We start from the raw sequence: 21,844 nt of genomic DNA on the forward strand, positions 1-21,844 counted from the left end.
GTCCAGTGGATATTTCAAGCTTACAGTACATTACAATGGGTGACGGATGGGTAGTTATACAACTACGTTGAGTACGGAAGCTGGACATCCCATTAAATCTAATGAAGGCAGCTGCTCTTTCATTTTAGGCCAAAAAAATGGCAGATCTAAAACCATACACAAAAAAAAGAATTCAAGTTACAAGTGGCCAGAGAAGTCCCAAAACGGACAGCTAGAAAGTCCAAAAAGAAAAATATAACCTAGATTATAATTGTTAGTGTATAATTTGTTACTATGAATTGTGGATTTGTTAGTACCCAGTCTTGTTTTGTTATCATGTTTGTTCCCAATTGTACTGCGCTGCAGAGTATTTTGGTGCTATATATTAATAAATGCTAATAAATAAGTCTTCTGAAACCATACTGCAACTTACTTGTCGATACTGGATTGGTATCAGCGATCTTATTTAGGCTGGAGATTTTAAACCCATAAGCGTTCCCCCGCTGTCCTTTATTCATGTAATTCCCAAAAGCCAGGACGACCTCCAACAGCTGCTTTAAACTTTTACTCTGCAGAACCTGCTTGGAAGCCGAGCGGAGCGCTGTCGAAAAAACAAAGAGTGAGCTGAGAATGCAGTCTATTGTAACAAGACTCTGACATGATTAATGCAAAAATAATATAGACTTATTTTTCTATATTTAATGAGTGTCACTGAAATAAAAGTATTCATGAGCAGATCTCTATATTATTACATTATATGTCAAAGAATTTCCAACAATTTCGGTAACCTTGCATTCTGATAACCTAACTAGCAGTATTCTTGCATATGGGCAACATTATAGGAATGTGTTTTCCGAATATGGTGATCTAGGACAGTGTTTCTTAAACCTGGTCCTCAGGACCCTAAACAGTGTAGGTTTTCCGGAGTTCTTGCTTTACCATCCATTACTGACGGACACACATTGTAACAGATCCACAGGTGGTATAATTACTTCCCTTGTCACCTGAAAAACCTGCACTGTTAGGGGTCCTGAGGACTGGGTTTGAGAAACTCTGATCTAGGGCAATATACCAACGAATGTGTTAGTACATTTGTCCGTCACAGTGTTAGGTCGGATTATAGAAATAAATTAAGTGTGATATGTAAAAAGTACTAAAAGAAATAAAAAACAGAAGTAAAATATATGTAGTTTGGACGGTATATTGAATATTTTATGCCTGAAAATAAAAAGTAAAATCGTCTTAAGTTTTTCTTAGTTCCACTTTTATTTATCACACTATTTTTAACATTATGTCCCAAAAAAATAACAGGTTGTCATGAAATGTACATATGTGGGAAACACTAATTTAGGTTTTACTGTATTTTACCTTCCACCTTTGGTTTGACCTCAGCAACTCTTTCTGCAAACTTCTTTTTGAAGTACAGGGACTGCAGCCAGCTGTTGATAATGATTGATCCTGAAACATTCAACAATTCAAAGATTAGGATAAGAAAAGTCCAATAAATCATAATCTCGTACACATTCTTACACCAGACCTGATTATAGAGCTGCTGAATCACTAAACATTCTTTTAATATCCTGGTTGAAACTACAGAGAAGGGAGTAACTACCGTCTCCTATGAGGCTGGCGATGTACATCCAGAGTGACCAAGTTCCACAATCTAACAATAACTAACAATAGACCAAAATTATATTCTAAGCTGGACTTCAATATTTTGACTCTGGCTGGCCATTTTGGGACTTACCTGGCCTCTGGTTACCTGCGCAGTGGAGCCCCGTTTGTACTACGTTCTACGGTGATCGTTTTTTGGAGGGCAACTGAAAACCCAAATGGGGCTGTGCTGCACATGTGCTGGGCAGCTCCGAAGAACAGAGTGGGGACCTCTAGAATGGTAATTCTTGGGAGTGTAAATGCTAGATAGTGGGAGCCGTACAATTTTTTTCTATTGGACCTTCTCATTGGTAGTTGGCCTTCCCGCTACAGAATATTAGATGTGTTTTGTTGCTGGGGTAGAGATGGACGGTTCCGGTTTCATAAAGGCTCCTAGATATCTTTGTGTGTGAAGACATTACGTGGGGTCTCTGCTTACACTGGACGTGTAAGATCTAGTTACTACAGGATGCATTTATTTAGGGTCTGGAAAGAATTGACTTCAATCTTCATCTCCTGCTCATCTGCCATGTCCCCAAGATACAGGTGGGAAAAGAAAACCCCTTAGCCAATCAGATCATCTAAATCTACACAGCAGCACAGCGTATTTCAGGAGAGGAGTGTGCCAAACTTGTGGACGGCAATGACTGATCCACCTGTATAATTATGTTATTGAGGACAGGGCAAGTATCATGAATTAGGGTAAAATGTAGACAAGTAGGGGAACCACAGATTTAGAGTTAAAAAGCAGAAGCGAACCCCAACAGTACAAAGTAGTGATGTGAGACTCCCCTCACACTGACGCAGCAAGATTGTGTCTTGTTATAAATTCTCGTTGAGAGAACAGACCCCACTAGAACTTTAGGATCCTCCTCTGAATTAAATGAACATATTTTTTTTTGCATTGTTTCCGTGGTAGATGTCCATTTGTAGGAAGATTTACACAAAAAATAGCTTTTGTAGAGATATCTTCTAACTCTTAGTGAGATATAAATGTATTTATACAGAATGGATAGATGCAGCAGAGATCTGATAAGATCTAGGGAAGACAGGTAAACAGATATAAGTATAACTGGTCACTAATAAGTAAAATAAAGTACTTTCATAAGTGCATGGTATAGGGCAAACTTTTATGATAATGAAGCCCTTTAAACCAAAAATACTTATGAAATAGATTGGACTATACTCTCAACTTGAGTTTTGGAGTAAAAGACTCATTATCATATTTCATCATTGTAAAATTGTTAACAATCTTCCTATGTGAATTAGTCATGTCAGGCTAAATATGTATATATGACAGCAGCAGCTGCTGCTGTTACAACTCATGCAGGAATCTACATGAAAATACAATTTATTCTCATTAGCACATTAGATGAATAACCTCAACCTGCCATTTCCATTTTAAGACTTCACTTAAAGGACATTGTTCATTACTGGATACAGCACTATGATATGCTAATGTTTGCGGGGTCCATCATTTTTAAATTAAAATCCTATGATATACCTAGGTCTCTGCTACACCCTACAAGACACAGACCAGTCGTGTCTGTGGGATAGATGTAAATTCTTCACCTCTATAGCACTCCCAAACACAGGACTGACATCATTCCGCTCAACAGAACAAGGGCTAAAGATTAACAACAACAATAGCAAATAAATACAGCTGAATCTTCCTTGGGGAGGTTGAAATCTTCATAAGTAGTTTAACCTAATGCCAATATTCATTTTATTACTGAATAAAATTCTTGGCAATATAGGCAATCCCTGAACCTGAATAAGCCTCGACAGATCTTTCCCATTGAACACAATGAACCGCACAGTGCAGACACTATGTTTTCCTGAACAAGAACCTCTAACTTGTAAACCATGCTAAAATATATAAAAAAAAAACAATATTCTCTAGTGACAAACCACAACAAAAGGAAATGTGAATAGCTTCCAAAATGTGAAATTATATGAAAAGCAAATCTCTTGCAGCTGTGAAAAGACAAGTTTTGTACTTTTCCAAAAACGTTCTGGGAAAAGCAGAGTAAAAAAAAATAAAAATATTTCATATTAATATATCTAGATATATCCTTTGTGCAAACCACCTGGGGAAGCTGTAAACATGAAGAAGTTATGGTTTCATTTTTAATTTCATCTATCTGGCAAATGCTACAGAATTTAACTATTTTATGTTTCTCCTAATACTTGGGTATCCTTTCTTTTATCCAATAGACAAGGAATCTTAAAGTGCCCCCGACACCAACACACAGTGAAGGCAGCAGTTTTGTGGACCGAACCTTAACTCAAAATAAAGCTTATCAATTCTCTAAGAACCAGTGACGTCACTGAGGAATGAGAAGGCAGCCCGATCATTGGATAGGAACCAGTGACATCACTGAGGAATGAGAAGGCAGCCCGATCATTGGATAGGAACCAGTGACATCACTGAGGAATGAGAAGGCAGCCCGATCATTGGATAGGAACCAGTGACATCACTGAGGAATGAGAAGGCAGCCCGATCATTGGCTAGGAACCAGTGACATAACTGAGGAATGAGAAGGCAGCCCGATCATTGGATAGGAACCAGTGACATCACTGAGGAATGAGAAGGCAGCCCGATCATTGGCTAGGAACCAGTGACATAACTGAGGAACGAGAAGGCAGCCCGATCATTGGCTAGGAACCAGTGACATCACAGGGCCTCAGCGAAACAGCCACTGTATGTTAGAGAATTGATAAGCTACATTTTTACGAATATTGGTTCATCGCCTCCAGTATGTGAAGGAAATGAGAGCACTTTCATAAAGCTTCCTCACATTGATAAACATGTTGGTCTATACCTTGTCCTCTCCATTCAGGATCAGAGTTAGCGTTTGGTATTTTTTCTGTTGCAGAGCTATTCATGGAATGAAGCTCAGTCAGCCAGATCCAGTGTACTATGCAATGTAATGATGAAGATCATTGAAGATAGTGTAGAATTGTAGAAAGACAGAAAGGCAAATGCCTGCTGTATAGCTAGCTATGACTTTCTGATTCACTATGCTGCCAGCTTACTGCACTAATTATTATTGTATTGTTAACTTTTATCAATCAATAACTTTAGATCAACTTCGAAAACAAAATTTTACAATAACACATAAAATATGGATATTAATAGCCGCACCTGCTCATCTCCAAGAGGAACCTGTCTGCTTTGGCCATACGATCCAGCTCATGTTTGTGTTCCAACAGCAGATCGATGTCACTCTTCTCCGGAACAAACTTCAGGAGCTGGAGAGAACATACAAGGATTTATTTTCTCTAGTATCTGCAGTTTCATTAAAAAAAACAAAAAAAAACCCGCAACACCACAAACTGAATAAATTCCCTAGTGTGGAATTGTCATGTGGGTTTAATGATAATCATCATCATCATCATCTATTTATATAGCACCACTAATTCCGCATCGCTGTACGGAGATCCCACTCACATTAGTCCCTACTGCATTGGAGCTTACAGTCTAAATTCCCTAATACACACATACAGATACTGAGACATAACAGTAGTAGTGCAGTAACCCATAGCAACCAGACAATTCCTTTCACTGTCTAACTTGACCTAGACGGATCCACAGCTTTATTTTAGAATCTTCTTTTTTAAATTTGCTGGGTGATAACAACAATGAAACAGAAGATTAAGGACAAGAAAGGGAAATTAAAACAAGAAAGAGGAAAGGCCAGCTCTGTGCTTCTACTAAACTGAAGGGCTGGTCCCTGAGGAGCTCCTATCCTCAGCGTCTCTCATGAAGGTGGGGTTGGCTGTATTAGGACATCCCAGTTCATCTATTGATGGATCCTCCAAGACCCAGGCAAGCCCGCTACCCCTCTTCCCTACTGAATCAATGTGGTTTTGATTCATTCCTGGAGTGAGATAACAAAACATTATACTAGGGGGAAAGGAAACAACACATGGACACTTCCCCTGTTTCCCAAGGTTGAAACTTTTACTTATGTTAAACCCTATTCTCAGAGGAGATATTGAGTACTTGTGTCCGGTATTTAAGGAGTGAGAGAGTGTGTTATAATGCTGTATTCTGAATTGCAGTCAAACTGGACATACTTGTATTATAAAATAAATAAAACTGAACTCAAGTATAACACTTTGAAGAAGTTAATTCCCTCACCTTTAGAGAACTATTTTGTTAAACGGAATAATAACATACATATGATTTGGATCTGATGGGTGATGTGCTTTCAAACTGAAAGCTGATCACAATCATTACCCTTTATAGATCAGCTCATTAAAATCAAAATAAACACCCAAGATTTACTATACCCCAGGGGCTCATACCTAAGTGTTATGTGAACCATTGCAATGCCAGTCATCGATGGCTGCTTTGTTATTGGTAGCTGATAATATAGCTGTCTAACAATAAGGTGCCCACACTTTCCCCATCAACTGATATTATGCTACCTTATGTATCAATTGTTCACTGCACTTCTTAGGTTATAATATCATTTAGGCAAGACCAACTTTACCCTCTGTTTCATGTCATTGTATATAATCTATTTGTATCACGGCCCCCTCAATGTAGAGCGCTATGTAATATGTTAGCGTTTTATAAATAAGAGATAATAATGACATTTTGTTATGTGGTTTGGGATGATGCACAAATTCAAGAGTGCTTCTACCTTTGATCCTTGAAGTTTCCTTTCGATGATTAGCACACAGTGGGCCTGAGTCATTAAGGCAAGCAAAGGAGTAAATGTTCTCTGGGACAAACCATGTTACAATGTAAGGGGTGCAAATCAGTTTATTATTTTGTACATAAGTTAAATACTGGCTGTTTTTTCATCTAGCACACAAATACTTGCTAGCTTTATTATTACATTGAAATATAAAGTTGATCTAGGACATGCCCTACCCAAACTATAAATCTGCCTCACATTTTAAATTTACCTCCCCCTCCAATACAACATTGGTTTTGCCCAGGTGCAAATGTTACTCCTTTTTTATGCTTTACTCTCCTTAATGACTCAGGCCCAGTGCCTCTAGCTCAGAGAAACGGTGATTACTGCTCCTAAAGTTTTATTAACCTGGGGACTTATCCCATCTCTCTCCATTCTTCGCTCAATTACACTGCTTAATGAAATGTTAGCATTATAGAAGTTGGAGTATGTTAACTCTACTGGTTGCCCAAAAGGAAAATCTGAAGATAGAGCTTTGGTCGCTCTTCAGTTTTGCAGTCGTAAACTTTGTGATCAGCTATGTGGGATGCTCTTTGTAATACCACGTAGCATGTGTGTTTTTCGTATTGTTGTGTGACTTGTTATGTCAGATTCCTTTATGTGTTGGTACTTCATTTATATATCTTTCTAAAACCATAAAACAACTGAAAATCTCATGTGAAGTTCTAGAACTTTTTTTTAGGTCACCTTTTTGCAGGGATCCTCACTCTGAATTAAACTTTTATAAAAGGTGGACAGTCATTCTACAAGGCACATGTAAGAACTTCCACTGTCCTGCAGATGTCACTGTTGCTATTGCTTTCTCTATGGAAGTCATGTCACTGACAAAACACTCAGCAGCTCAGGCAATAAGTATATTTACAACAATGCAAAACAAACAAGATTTGATACAACTTTAACAATATTGTCTTTTACTCAGTCCCAGCAGTAAATGTCTGCATGTATTGATATGTTACAAAATATCCATTCTAAAGATTTAACTAAAATGTTACTTAAAAAGTTGAACCCGATATCTCGGTTCATTCACAGCGCAGTGCAAATTCTTTACATTTTGCAATTATTTACGCCTCATCTTTCACCATTAGCTTTCAACCAGGCAATTTGGGTAATGGGTGACATGACTAGAGATTTTGCAGATAACAGTCAACATATCTACCCCTCACCTGTTCCAACATGTCTTTTGGTAGATCTTCCTGCTCGTCCATTGTCAAAATGGCACGCTTAATTTCATCATTCGACAACTTCAGCCTGCAAGAATGCAATCATGGTAGAGCATGTATAGGTAAAGCGATACAGGTCAACACACAGAGCCAGTAATTGCTTGTAACAATGACGTGCACTACAGGGTGGATTTGACAAGGTAGATTAAGTTGCAGAAGACAAGATGGACTCAATGATCATAGGGAAAATTTACTTGCATCAATTATAATGATCGTTAAACTATTTGGTGACATTTGGTAAACACGGACATCTAAAATTACAGAACCTGATTAATGTTTTTGTGCAAAAATAATTGTGCAGTTCTATTATTTTAAAAGGACTCTTTGTATAAGTGAATAGGTTCTTATGAACACTAGAATGCATTGACCTCAGTGCTGCTTTATGATCAAGTATACAAAATGTCAATCTGTTAATCACCACATATATTATTGAGCTTGTTGTGCAAGTCTATACTGAACCTCACCATGGTAAAAACACTTCTGCTACAGGAAGAATTTCTAGAACATTGTAAAGCAAGTAAACACATGCTCAAAATATGGGTGACTGACCGATACTAGTTCTACAGATTAAAAGAGTTGCACTCATGCTGGAATCAACCAGTAATATCCACATTTAGAAACACTTTTAAACCTATTGTTCGATACAGAACCACATTTACACATGGACTGATGTCAGACTGAGCATTTGGTTTTTTTTTTTCTATTTATTTTTTGCCTAGACATATTGGGGCAGATTCAATTGGCCGTGATGTTCCTGAGAACATTGCGGCCGGGCTTAATTTCCGTTTATGCCATAGAAAGTGAGGCTTACTTTTGCTCGCACCTCTTTGAGGCGTGCAAAGCAGTACTTTCACTAAAAGAAAAAAAATGGCTGCATACTGTCTCGCGTCTGTTCAGGGACACTACGCGGTTACTTTTTTTAGAATTGAATCTGCCCCATTGTCAAGGGTGAACTCAACTGCTATTTCTTTCCTTGAATGTCAGATCAGCTGTGTATACGATTAAAAATTGCTCACTGAATGCTACCATATAGTGTCATGAATCTCACATCCTCAGTCACAGAGAAGGATCAAGACTGCATTTTAGCTGCAAGAATTAACAACAACTAATAACATACAGAAATATAACATTATAGATAGATATAGAGAGAAGATGCTGGAGATAAAAGACGTGTTCATGGAAAAGGGAGGATATATTCCTAAGTTTCCTATATATTATTCTAGACTTTGTGTCAATAATTTTATACTCTTTTAGGCAACCTTACAGTAAAAAGCCAATAACAGGGAAAATAGCTTTTTATATTTGTGACTGCTATTCTCATATAAGGGAAGTTGTTGGGTTTAGTGTCGGCCAATGTACTGTTCCACTCAGGGCCAATCGAAATTTGATTGGTCAACCTGGAAAGTGTGTTTGGTCCGTAAGGTCCTGTGGGATTCACTTATATGAATTGATCTTTTGTACAATCTGTTCCCTCACATATGTAGCCAAATTGAGTGCCTAACCAATGTTTGGCATTGGGGCAAACCGCAACATCTGTGTCTGGACACTTTAAGGCTACATACAAACTGGAGCATATAAACCTCAATGATTGTATGTACATGTATTGCATAGGTCATAAAAGTGATCACCCTGCGTTTTTTAAACATGCATCAATGATAAAATAGGAAGTTATCTTTTTCCAGCCAAGTGCATCTGGAGATGTATATGTAAAAGCTCTATCACTGCAGAATGACATATGGTTACAATGAGTTTAGTGGCAGATCCAGGGGGACGATCGCCCCCCCCTAGCAGGGGCTTGCTGCCGGCGGCTGCACACTATGTGCAGGTCCGTTCGGCAGTGACAGGCAGGGACAGTGTGCTGCCCGACCGCTCTGATTGTGTTTTAAACACAATCAGAGCAACCGGGCAGCACACTGTCCCTACCTGTCACTGCTGAACGGACCTGCACATAGTATGCAGCCGCCGGCAGCCTCAGATGGCAAAAAGGGGGCGGGGTCTAAGTCGCCCCCCCTAAATCGCCCCGGGTAGAAGTATTCTCTAGATCCGCCCCTGAATGAGGTCAGATGAATGTAAGCTTCTAGTGCGTCAGACACATTGAAATAGAACAAACATAAAAAAAATAAAAAAATTCACATATGTACGGTCATATTTCTAAGAATGATTTTTATGTTTACAGCTGTTTGTGAATAACTTGCATTAGGAACACATCTTAAACTTGTCAATATGCCTGTAGACTTATAGTGGCTAATTAGGCAAAAACCCCCAAAAGAATAACAAACCATTAGCTAATTAGTGTTTACACAGCTTATTGGCAGCACAATGACATGGGACAAGCCATTGAGGCTCACACAGCTTCACCACATTATCCCACAATAACATAGTAAATATGTAAAGTTTCAAGAGATAGATAGATCTATCTATCTGTCTATCTAATAGAGATGCTCATGCTCGGTATTCTGAAAACCGAGCCCACCCAAACTTATGGTATCCGAGTAGGCTCGCGAGCCGGCTCAATACTTTCGAGCTTTTTTGGATCTAAATTGAAACAAAACGTCATTGTTGCATTGTCGGATCTTGCAAGTTTTGGATTCCATAAGTACCTCCCTCACCAGGAGATCCAGTGCATTGCTCACACAGAAACAGGAGGGATAGCAGTGTTCTTGTCACTTGACAAAAATTTACTGGAAATGATTGGAAATTAATGTTATTGATGTTAATAATAATGTAGGGATAAATAAAGAGCCAAATGATGTGATTTTAGCAAAAAAAACCCACAAAAAACCAGGATCCAAAACCTTAACGCGCGAGGGCGGTTTTGCCAAAACCAAAACACAAAGTTAATCCAGATCCAAAACAAAAACACGGCAGTCAGTGAACATCTCTAAATATATATATATATCTATATATGCACATAAATGATACCCTCTTTAAATATATAGCGGAACATAAATGTATGATTTTTGTAGATCATGCTGTTTTACCATCCATTAGTTATGGGATTACCTTGATTTTCTTAAGCAACCAATCCTTTATTTTTATTTTCACATTCTACAGGACTCTTTGAAAAGATCTAAAACCATTGTTTATGTAAACACCATGTCATCTTCCAGCAATGAGGTTCTCCAGCTGTAGTTCTAGTGAGTCACTGTGGTTTTTGGATAAAATACAGCATGTGCTAGAATAGATTATATATTTGTGTATGTATGTATGTATGTATGTATGTAGGTATGTATGTATGTGTGTATGTGGGATATACACATAGGCGGCTGGGGAAGCCTTCTACATCTACTTTGAACACAGCAGCATTTCATTTACACAAATGTTTTGTTCTTTGCAAATGTTAAATAGCCGAGGGGTGTTTTGGGGCAGCTGGGGGAGGGAGGTGGAAGACCTGAAGATCAAAGGGAATGTCCTCTAATCACTACAAACAATTGGAGTTTATTAAATAATCCCTTAGGTGTTTAATTTCCGCAGCACAAGTTTTAGTCCTTCAAGATCTGCTGACTTTGAACAAAAGGCATTTAGTGGAAACAAAGTCTTGTGATGTAACAAAATGAACACTGCATTGTGTACTTCTACAGAACAAAAGTACATTATGGACAGAAGATCTTAAGGGGACAAAAATGCATAAAAGTGTTAGAGACAGAAAACACAGTCAGTGTGTTTATGTATGTACAGACCCTAAAATAACCACCACTAGCATTTCTAAACCAACTCTGTGCCAATTACACTTTACAATTAAAACACAGGTAGAAAATCATCTTTACAAAAGGATAGACAAATTTCACCCCTTCCTTGCAAAGACTTTTTGGATTCTTATATTATTAATGATGAAAAATGATCACCTATTTTTAACGGATTTAATGGGATACGTTATATTCTTATATCTCTCACCAATGGTTTTTAAAAAGTAAGAAAAGCATTAAATTGGAGCCATCTCCTGTAAGATTAGTTACGGACGCTGACACCGCAGAGGGGGTGCTGGCTATCTTGTACTTAGCATTGTTGTGTTTGGCTCGGCTGCAGCAAAGCATAAAAGGTCATTTTATGTCTGGTTACTTCAGCCATGACATAATTTCAAGAACGCTCAGATTTGGGGTAAGAGGGGGGATACATCCAGACTGTTCCAAAAATGTTTAGAGGTGGTCTCCCTTGCAACATATATTGCTATTATCTGCACATTCCATTCATCTCAATTAAAAGGAAAATCATGATGTAAGAAAACACGACTGTTATTGTTTCTGTTAAATTAAAGTCCTGGGAACTTACTCATTCACATATTGTTGCTATATTAAGCTTGGCAAGTCCCCCCATGCTTTCGCTCACCATGTTAGTAGGGATTAATCCCTTAGATTGTACGCTCCTCTGAGCAGGGCCATCTCTCCTCCTGTTTCCACCACTTCTAACTCTGCTCTCCAGCTACTTAGCCCTCCTCCTCGAGGGTCCTCCACCCCACGTCCACTCTCGCTCCCTCCTCCCCTGGGGGTCTCCCTGTCTTCCGCGCCCTCCTTCTTGGGCCCCGTCGTTTGCGGATCCTCCTCCCCCTTCCCCGCCCTCTCTAGCTGTGCATTGAGCTTACTGAGTTGCTGTGCTTACTGATTACTGTACTGTGCTGTCTCACATTGTATTGTAATTTGTTTGTCTCTGTACGGCGCTGCGGACGCCTTGTGGCGCCTTATAAATAAAAATTAATAATAATAATAATAATAATAATAGGGAACAGTGACTGACAGGCTGGCAGACTTACACAGGGGACAGTGTCAGTATGGGGGGGGGTAATAACAGGGTTATTCTGTAGTGGAATGTTACTTCAGATATGAACCATGAGGGTTAAATACATTGTTCAGCTAAACATTTCAATTTCTGGAATTAGTGATCTTTAATGATTCCCACACACTCCGGCCAATCACCCAGAGTGAAGATCAGGTCAGGGGAAATAAGATGTTCAACAGGAAATCCTGAAATTCCCATGTTCGTGATCTGTTACTGACTTGGGCATAATGAAAATAAAAATGATCCATTATATAAAATTGCACATAGAAATGGGCTACATATGCCTTTAAGAGTGATAAATTAGTTCTACATTCTCTGCATTTGCCGACAGGGAGTTGCCATAATGATCTCTCATGCTGAGCAGTACCCTGCTACATGGACTGAGGGTAACACACGTTTTAGGATAATGCTCTGCTCTAATTGCCCATTTATATAAAGTGTGAAAAGAAAACAAGGTTACTATAACATACATTCTACTTGCTAACAGGGCAGAATATTTTCCTTTAAAACTGATTTTATAGTACATACAGTGAGTAGGAAGATTAAAATAATAACAGAATAGATTTTTTCTAAGCAACAAAGAAGTGTGGCGAGTGATTTTATGTTCTGTGATAAACAATAGAAGATGCAGACCTGGGTGCAAGCTCCTCCCACCAGCCCCGCCCCCCCGGTTCTCAGTGGACCGAGTCTATAAAGAGTGTTTGTACAGATATGGGATAATAGTGTCTCATTAATCACCACTAATATGTGCATATCCTTCCAGATAAGACTAAATATTACTGGCCCAGGAAGAATGACAGATTATCAGCTCTCCTTTGTACAATCATACATTCCAGTGTTCTGTTGTATAATTACTCTTGTTAAATAGCATTGTTTAGCTAGGCAAACACAATTACATGCCAAAGAACATATGTCTGTTCTCTGTGAAGCGTGGAGTCTGGTTTCATTATTTTATCACCAAAATCGTTCTTTCATGACACACAGAATACCACACATAGCTCAACAAGAATGTAACCTATTCGGAGTATGATAAAACGACACACCATACCTTAAAAGACCCTTACACAAAACAGAATTTTAAAAATCTAAAATAGTGAATGCACGCCCGTTTGTGTGTGTGATGGATTACTAATGCTATTTCACATGTATATAGTAGTAAATTAAATTAGTCTGGTATTGTGAGGTCATGCTTTTTTATTTAAGCATATATTTTTTTATGTTTTATTTAGACAAAATGTTCAAGGGAATTGAATGCTGTTAGTGCAGCAACCTCTTAAAGTGGAATTTAACTAGGAAAATATAGATGGAGTAATCTAAACTTGGACAAATCTGATGCCACTGGTGTAAAATGGCCATAGTGGATCACGCTATTGTGCCCACATTATAGTAGTACCACGTGACAGAGGTCGGTGGCACGATGAGTGCTCTGTATGTCAAGTAAACAGTTTTGTAAAATTTTTGCTTTAAAACTCCATGTATGAGGCATCTAATCATAGATGTCTTAGTATGTATAAATATATACATACATGCCAACATATCAATTTTATATTTCCAGCCTGCTGATAGAGGGCAGCCATCATGAAAGCTGAAATCTGCCATTACTCTGGGGTGTAATCCACTTCTATGTAAAGAATGAGCTTTGCTCTAATATTCAGACTTTTTTAAAAATAGTGTTTGCAAATGCATTTTTTGACTAGTGTTGATATAGACCAGGATCACACTCCTCTTCCTTTAGGAGTGTCTGAAATGTGTGCCAACATCTTGGGACTGTGATCGGGACCCCTGTGGCCACATATGCCAGCCTCCTCTTGGGCTCCCGGGAGAGGAATAACATGTTTCTGCACAAACCTCACAGATTAAGTTATAAGCCCAATATATAGATATTATACTAGTTTGGGATAGGGAACTGAAAGCAGGATTTTACCTGTCTTAATTCCCATTTGATTTGTTTGAGTTGGAAGCTCGTAGTTGGCCCTTTTGAATCTCCAGATTTCCTCCAATACTAGAGATATAGCAAAGCCACAACAACTAATTCAATATTGCAAGCCAATAGCTTTAAGTCTATCTCCATGGTCAATTCATACATCTTAGATAAAATTGCACAAATCTGACCCAACACCTAGTGAAGAGGTTACCCCATGCCAGTCTTAGAAAGAGTTTAAGCGACAGAGTTTTAGTTAGATGATGGACCACATTGGACCATAGTGAGAGTCTCATCCCAAACAGAGACAGACACATGGCCATCGATCATATTGATGGGAAACTGAAACGGGGACACAACTGTCATGAGTCACTTTCCAAATGCTTGTGAGTTGTTCTTTTTGTTTTGTTTTAAAATCATGGCATTAAATTATTATCTGAGACACTGTGGTTTATGAAATTTGGCATACATGTTGCTTTTTATATATTGGTAAGAATGTACGTCACGTGACGTTGAGAGCAGGGAAACATTTTAAAGGCAACTTTGAGAAAAGAGTATCACAAGAATAAACACCAGGGGCCTGATTCATTAAGGATCTTAACTTAAGAAACTTCTTATTTCAGTCTCCTGGACAAAACCATGTTACAATGCAAGGGGTGCAAACTAATTTTCTGTTTTGCACATAAGTTAAATACTGACTGTTTTTTCATGTAGCACACACATATTAACTTTAAATGTCAGTGTACAAATAAGCTATCAAGTATTTGTGTGCTACATAAAAACAGTCAGTATTTAATTTATGTGCAAAACAGAATACTAATTTGCACTCCTTGCATTGTAACATGGTTTTGTCCAGGAGACTGAAATAAAAAGTTTCTTAAGTTAAGATCCTTAATGAATCAGGCCCCGGGTTAACATTATTCTGAAATTCAGGGAATCCGACAGATTTTAAATTGATGCTTTAACATGTCCTGGTCCCCAGGAGGATGGTGACAAAGAGACCTGAGAGACCAGCAATTGTGGGTTATCCCCCTTAATAAAGATACTGCTTTCTATGGCCTGACTGTGCTTAGGTAAAACCACTATTGCAAACTTTACCTCATACATGCCAGTTAATTTATTGATCGAAGTTAGCAGGCTGTATTTGAGATAGGTTTATCAATTTGTGGCAGTGTTCAGTGAGCAACTTATGAATGATTATCTGAGCAAGTATAGGCGATCTGACATTGAAGAAAAAGCATACACGGTACAGTTCACCATCCTATAACAGTGCTCACTGGCAATTGTTGTCAGCTGCCTAGTATTATGGCTAGTGTACAGCTGTAAACAAATAGTATTGAAGAATCATCGAGGTAATATTTCCCCGTAAATATTTTATTACAATGGACAAGTTAATCTATGTATTAAGTCCAGTAAATCATATCTGCTTGTCATTGCTTCATGTGTTAAAATTACAAAGGAAAATACACTGCACCCTTGTGTAAATTATGACAGATATTACAAGTCACCTCAGAATCCTGTGACCTATATGAAAGTGCTGAACCTCGCTTTCACTGAACTCCTCTGTGACTACTCATATCCATATAATTTACAGTAGGGAGTGTATTATCCCATAATTATATTGATGCAGCCATCACACATACCTGGAGAGAAGAATATTACAGTTCTGAGCCCTCCTTCCATCTATCACAGAAAGTTCCTTTACTTTCATCTTTGTTCCCAGTGTATCATCATTAGACTCAGTTTCTTTCTGAAAACACCAGAAGGAAAGAGACTACATTACATTTTAGGCACTTAATGATACACATTCTGCAAAAAAAAAAAAAAAAAGGCCACTAAGACTAAGAGACAAGCTGATCCAATAAGAAAATAGATCTTGTTCCAAATATACAAGTCCTATATCATGACAGAACTAACATTTTCTATGCCATGCAGTACAAGATAATTCCTTATCAGCTAATTTACAGTGGATCTGTCCAATCTATTCACTAGGAACACACAGAGGGTGGAAATCAGGTTTACTGAGGGAAAAAAACAAAAAACATTCTCTTATTTCAATACTATATATATATATATATATATATATATATATATATATATATATATATATATATATATATATTTATTTATATTTATTATATATACATACATATATATATATATAGATATATACATATCTATATATATATATATATATATATATATATATATATACACACATACACCGTATATACTCGTGTATAAGCCGAGTTTTTCAGCACATTTTTTACGCTGAAAAAGCCCCCCCTCGGCTTATACTCGAGTCAATAAGTCTCCCCAGTTTTCTGTGGTCCTTCGGCTTATACGGTATATATATATTTATAATATTTTAGGATTCATGGTCCTTTAATAAAAAAAAAAGAAAGAACGCTCAGTTCGGACTCAGTATCTGTATTTACATTCTTGCATCAAAAAGGGGTTGTTTAAAGAAATAATAAAAATAAATAAATTAATATTTGTTATTTTCACTCAATTACAAATAATAATTTGTGAGTTGGCAGGTAAAGAATGTTAAGATTTGTTAAAACAAAAACCAAACAAATGCAACTGCACAAAAAAATCCCAAACACTAATACAATACCGTAATATTAAATGTCTCTCTTCTTGAGAGTCTCTGTGTATTTAAAAGAAACATTCTTAATATATAAATAAAAAGAAAGAATCTATAGAGTCTAAGCATTGGTTTCTACAACAAACATGTCTAACGGTCTATACACAGCTATACGTGGAATTTCACCACACACCCACCAAGCTCTTATTCCTGTCATCAACTTTTTTTGAACACTCAAGATAAGAAATTTCAGTCGGGGACTGAAAGTGAATCACATCTAAAATTAGAAACGGGACATACTTGTTTTTTGTTTGTATATATTTAAATCTTACTGGTCCACAAACTTAAAATAAAAAATGTTGGTTGACATCATTTATTTTTAAACTCACTATCAATTGTTTTTGGCATATATTTGACAGAACATAGGGTTTTCAGCTTGTCTTTAAGGGGAAGTTCACCCGATTTAGAGGTAATGTTTATTTTTCAATAAACGGTCTCTAAAAATACATGGACTTGACTTATTTGGCAAAGATAACAAATCCTGTCCTGTTTAATATACCTGTTCAAAAACATTTATATAAGACATTTATGAAAACATCTGACTGTCATAACTTTTCTACCAAACACTTCCCCGCTATGATAGAACTACGGCCAATAGTTACTGGCTGCTACTTTCAAACACAATTACATTAGTTGGATAAAAGTGGTGTTATGATATGACAGGAAGGGCACAACATGATGCTCCATTAGGGGTATATGCACTAAACTGCAAGTTTGAAAAAGTGGAGATGTTGCCTATAGCAACCAGATTAAAGTTGTCATTTTGTAGAATGCACTAAATAAATAACTAGAATCTGATTGGTTGCTATAGGCAACATCTCCACTTTTTTAAGCGCTCCGTTTAGTAAGCATACCCCCAGATTTCATTACAGGTAGGTCCTAGGGGAGAGACCAGCCCCTTATTCTGGCGGTGGTAAGTTTTACCAAAACTAAATTAGCCTTTAATAACATCCGCTATAATTATCCTCGATTCAGAAACATTTTCAGGGATAACTGAAAATCCTAAAAATAAAAATATTAAGATTGCTTCATCAATTGCTTCTATTTTCTCTATTTAGGGCAATCCAACTGCCGTTAAAGTAATGTTAAATTAAAGTGAAAATATTCCTCTTGAAATGACTATTTGGCCGTTACTATACCACTATACCACACAAGAGAGTCTAAAAGGTGCCTATTCTCTGGCAGATCTGTGCAAATAGCCAAGAGGTACATTTAGTATGGTCGGCCAATGACCATGATCATTAGTGCGAGGTCATCGTCCAACTGCATTCTCTGCCTATCTTCAGTCACCTGATAGATCGCAGCCTATCATTTTGGGCCAACACATTTTTAAGCAACTAAACTGGGCGCCCACAGGAATTCATGTATGGACAGCTTTACCAACACCATTACTGCTTACTATTACTGAAACAATACTTTACATCTCATGTTTTATGTTGAACCATTGTTAACAGTTAGAAACAATGAGCCAGGAGTTGCAGCAGAAGCTCACTCACCTGCTTGATCCCATTGACGGAGAAATCCTGCAGCCGTATCAGCAGCCAAGCATGCGAAGAAAGGCAATCATTGCGTGCAAATTCAGCGGTGGCAGCAAATTAAGAGGAGATAGAGTGGCCAAAGCAGAATCAGCAACATATATAGTACATTTCAGATAGAGGCTGGTAGCAAAGAGCCATCCAGGTAAAAACAGAGGCATACAGTGATGTCAGTACATTGTGAAAGCAAATCAGAGAGATCATGGAATAAAACAGACATTCAATTAAATTCATTACAAATAGGCAGAATGGCTGTCAGAATGACATGTCTGCTCTAATTAGAGATACTGATTGACAAAAGGGGTATATTTACTAAACTGTGGGTTTGACAAAGTGGAGATGTTGCCTAAAGCAACCAATCAGATTCTAGTTATCATTTATTTAGTACATTCTACAAAATGACAGCCAGAATCTGATTGGTTGCTATAGGCAACATCTCCACTTTTTCAAACCCACAGTTTAGTAAATATACCCCTAGGTGTACTGTCTCATTAACTGGTTTTATATACAGGGGTAGAGTTACTAAACCTTCCAAAAAGTCAAACATGTGTTGTTGCCCATAGCAGCCAGATTCTAGCTATCATTTTATACACTGTACTAGACAACTGATAACTAGAACCTGATTGGTTGCTATGGATGATACCTCCACTTTTCCTTTTTAAAAGATTTAGTAAATCTACGCCATAATGTTAAGTATATAATAGTCAATAAACATGAATATATGTAAATATATTGTCAAATAAATCCTTATATTCGGAATGAACTAGTGTCACTCCTGTAATGTCTCCTTATATTTGGTGACCAGTAAGGTCACTTGAATCACAAATTATTTCGATAAAATGTTTCATGATTTTAGCATAACTATTATCAAGGGTGCAAGAACTCCTGCATATAAGGATCACATCATCCAAGTAACACGTTTTTGTCCGCCCAAATTTATAGTTATGTAATATAATGGATAATATGCCCTCTTACTGTACCATAAAATCATATTAGAAATCACACCATTGTTCCGGGACTTATATAAAAGCACTCATAACTTTTTATGCACCCCAAGATCTTCCCTGAACTATAAAAGCTAGCTCTAATATATTGCATTATCAATGCCAATGAATTAAAATTTTCTAACCATTTTAATGAGACTCACCGAGTTCCATCATTTTAATGTTTACATAAAGTTGAGGGATTATGTCACAGATGATTGTATTTTGATTGAAAAACAAGTAAAAAAAAAAAAAAAATAAGTTCCAATTCACTCCAAAGTGAAATAGTAAACTATCCCATTTGATTTCAGTCGGAACTCTTTAATGAATAAAGTTACACAAACAAACCAAGCATTGCGCATTTGGTGAAACATAATAGTTCCCCATAGATGAACCTCTTCTATGAAACATATTGTATTGCAGTAAAGATTACCACTAAGCACAAAATAAAAAATAGAATATAGAATCAGAAATGTCAAACCAAAAAATCTCTCCAGGCGGAGAGGACCATCTTACCCACTGCCATCAAAATACATGCTTTTATTAGGATTTTAAAAAAATATGTTTCCTTATTTAAAACAGGAATAAGCAAGATTCCTAAATATTTCAGAAACATATGATAACTATATCTATCAGTTCCATTCAAAGGTACTGTATTGGAATTTGTTTCCAGAACGCTTGATCTATCGGTGTTCCATCGATGAAGAACCATTGTTTGTTTAATCACCAAATGCAATCAATTTGCTCTTTTTGACTCCTGTAATCTAAAAATACTACAAGTACTCCAATTTTGCTACAACACGGGGTATTACCTGCTGTCTTTGGTAAGCTGAGAATGTCCGCTCAATATCTTCAAGATCCAATATTTTGAAAACTTTGCTGTCATCAATATCAACCCAGAGGGTTCCGTCCAACTTGTTCTAGGGAAAAAACAAAATATTTTAGCAAACATATAAATACACTATCATTCTATTACTTACAGAGTTTACATGACATGTGCAATTTTAAGTGTACTTTCCTTTTATACAGACCACACAATAGGGATTTCCACACGTTTCATCAAAAATTGTAAGAAGAAAAATAATAAATTATCCAAGTATAATAATGTGACTAATAAGTGTAGAAATTCTTATAAACGGTATTTGGGGACAGAACTTCAATATTGCATCAGTGTGTATTTTCCTCTAGCCGAACCTGTGATGTATAAGTGTATTTATCTTTCCTATAACTTCATCTAAGTCTGTTTGTATGTGTGCTTTCACAATAGGTGTGTCTCTGATGCAACACTGTATTCTTATAAAGTAACGTTTATAATAGAAGACTTAACATACTCTCGCCCCAACGTTCAGTGACCTGTATAAAAGCATTGGATCAATTGTCTCATGGCTTTATCTGGTTAGAGCATTCCATTGTGACCTCTATTGTCCTTCTAGTAGTGAGTGCACGATTCCCTATACTGTAGAACATACAAAATTGTGTTTTCACAAAGCACAAGGAGAAGCAGCTAATGACAAATGTATACGTGTACTTACCTCTGGCAGTTTAGACCAGTTGAAAGATTTGAGAGGGTTGGTTGGCTGAGGAACATTTTTCTTCTTCAGAGCTGGACCAAATGGAGCTCCAGGAGATGCACCTAATCCTCCTAAAAGAGGCGGTCCTGGGGGAGGAGGCGGACCTCCTGGAGGTGGAGGTGGTGGTGGTGGAGGAGCCATTCCACCAGGCAGAGGTGGTGGTGGTGGAGGCGGCATCAAATTTCCAGGTGGCAGAGTTCTGGGACCACCAGGTGCCCCTGGCGCAAGAGGGGGACCACCAGGAACGGGAGCACAGATTGCCCTCTGAGATAAACGAGTAAAGAGGAGGATGAGTAATCCAGTCTGCCCAGCACACATACATATTTTATATGTGTTCTATTATAATGCACATGTGCACTTTAAAATGACCAATCTTGCAACATAGAGGGCAAAACCCAAACACCACAGGCTCCAACGTCTGGGGTTTACCCCACATGAACCGCTCACATTCACTAAAGCGCAAAATGCGCTACTCATTGTAGTCTTACAAACATAGCGCATGTACAGATCAATAGAAACACACACGTACAGCAAAGGATGATTTGTTTTAATCACAAGCAATAAAACACAAGTGCTAGTATGGTAAAGGGATTTAAATGCCTGTTCTTCCCAGCAAACAGCTCATCTTGATGAGGTCTAAACTGATGAAACGCGTAGGGTCAAGAATGTTGTTTCCTGAACGTTTATCCTTACTGCTGATGTAGTCCTTGCTGCCTTTTACTATACTTCTAAGTGGTCTGGACATTTAGTGGCAGCCAAGACCATATTCATGGATAAGTAGAAGCGGACTACTACTATCTACTACTACTACTACCACCATCATTGCAGATAAGTTGTTTTAAGTTAT

At 37.5% G+C, this 21,844-nt stretch overlaps 1 protein-coding gene across 1 annotated transcript in view; it reads right to left on the reverse strand.

Annotated features, from left to right (window-relative positions):
• The window catches only part of DAAM1 (dishevelled associated activator of morphogenesis 1), a 91,734-nt gene that overhangs the window by 22,201 nt on the left and 47,689 nt on the right, over nt 1–21,844 (reverse strand). The window contains 9 exon segments of the mRNA XM_075192421.1: nt 409–580; nt 1,348–1,414; nt 1,416–1,437; nt 4,781–4,887; nt 7,508–7,592; nt 15,902–16,008; nt 18,405–18,431; nt 20,239–20,346; nt 20,959–21,261. Coding sequence (XP_075048522.1) covers nt 409–580; nt 1,348–1,414; nt 1,416–1,437; nt 4,781–4,887; nt 7,508–7,592; nt 15,902–16,008; nt 18,405–18,431; nt 20,239–20,346; nt 20,959–21,261 — 998 coding nt within the window.

The sequence above is a fragment of the Mixophyes fleayi genome, chromosome 12, assembly GCF_038048845.1.
Source record: "Mixophyes fleayi isolate aMixFle1 chromosome 12, aMixFle1.hap1, whole genome shotgun sequence".
NCBI classification, from domain to species: Eukaryota; Metazoa; Chordata; class Amphibia; order Anura; family Limnodynastidae; genus Mixophyes; species Mixophyes fleayi.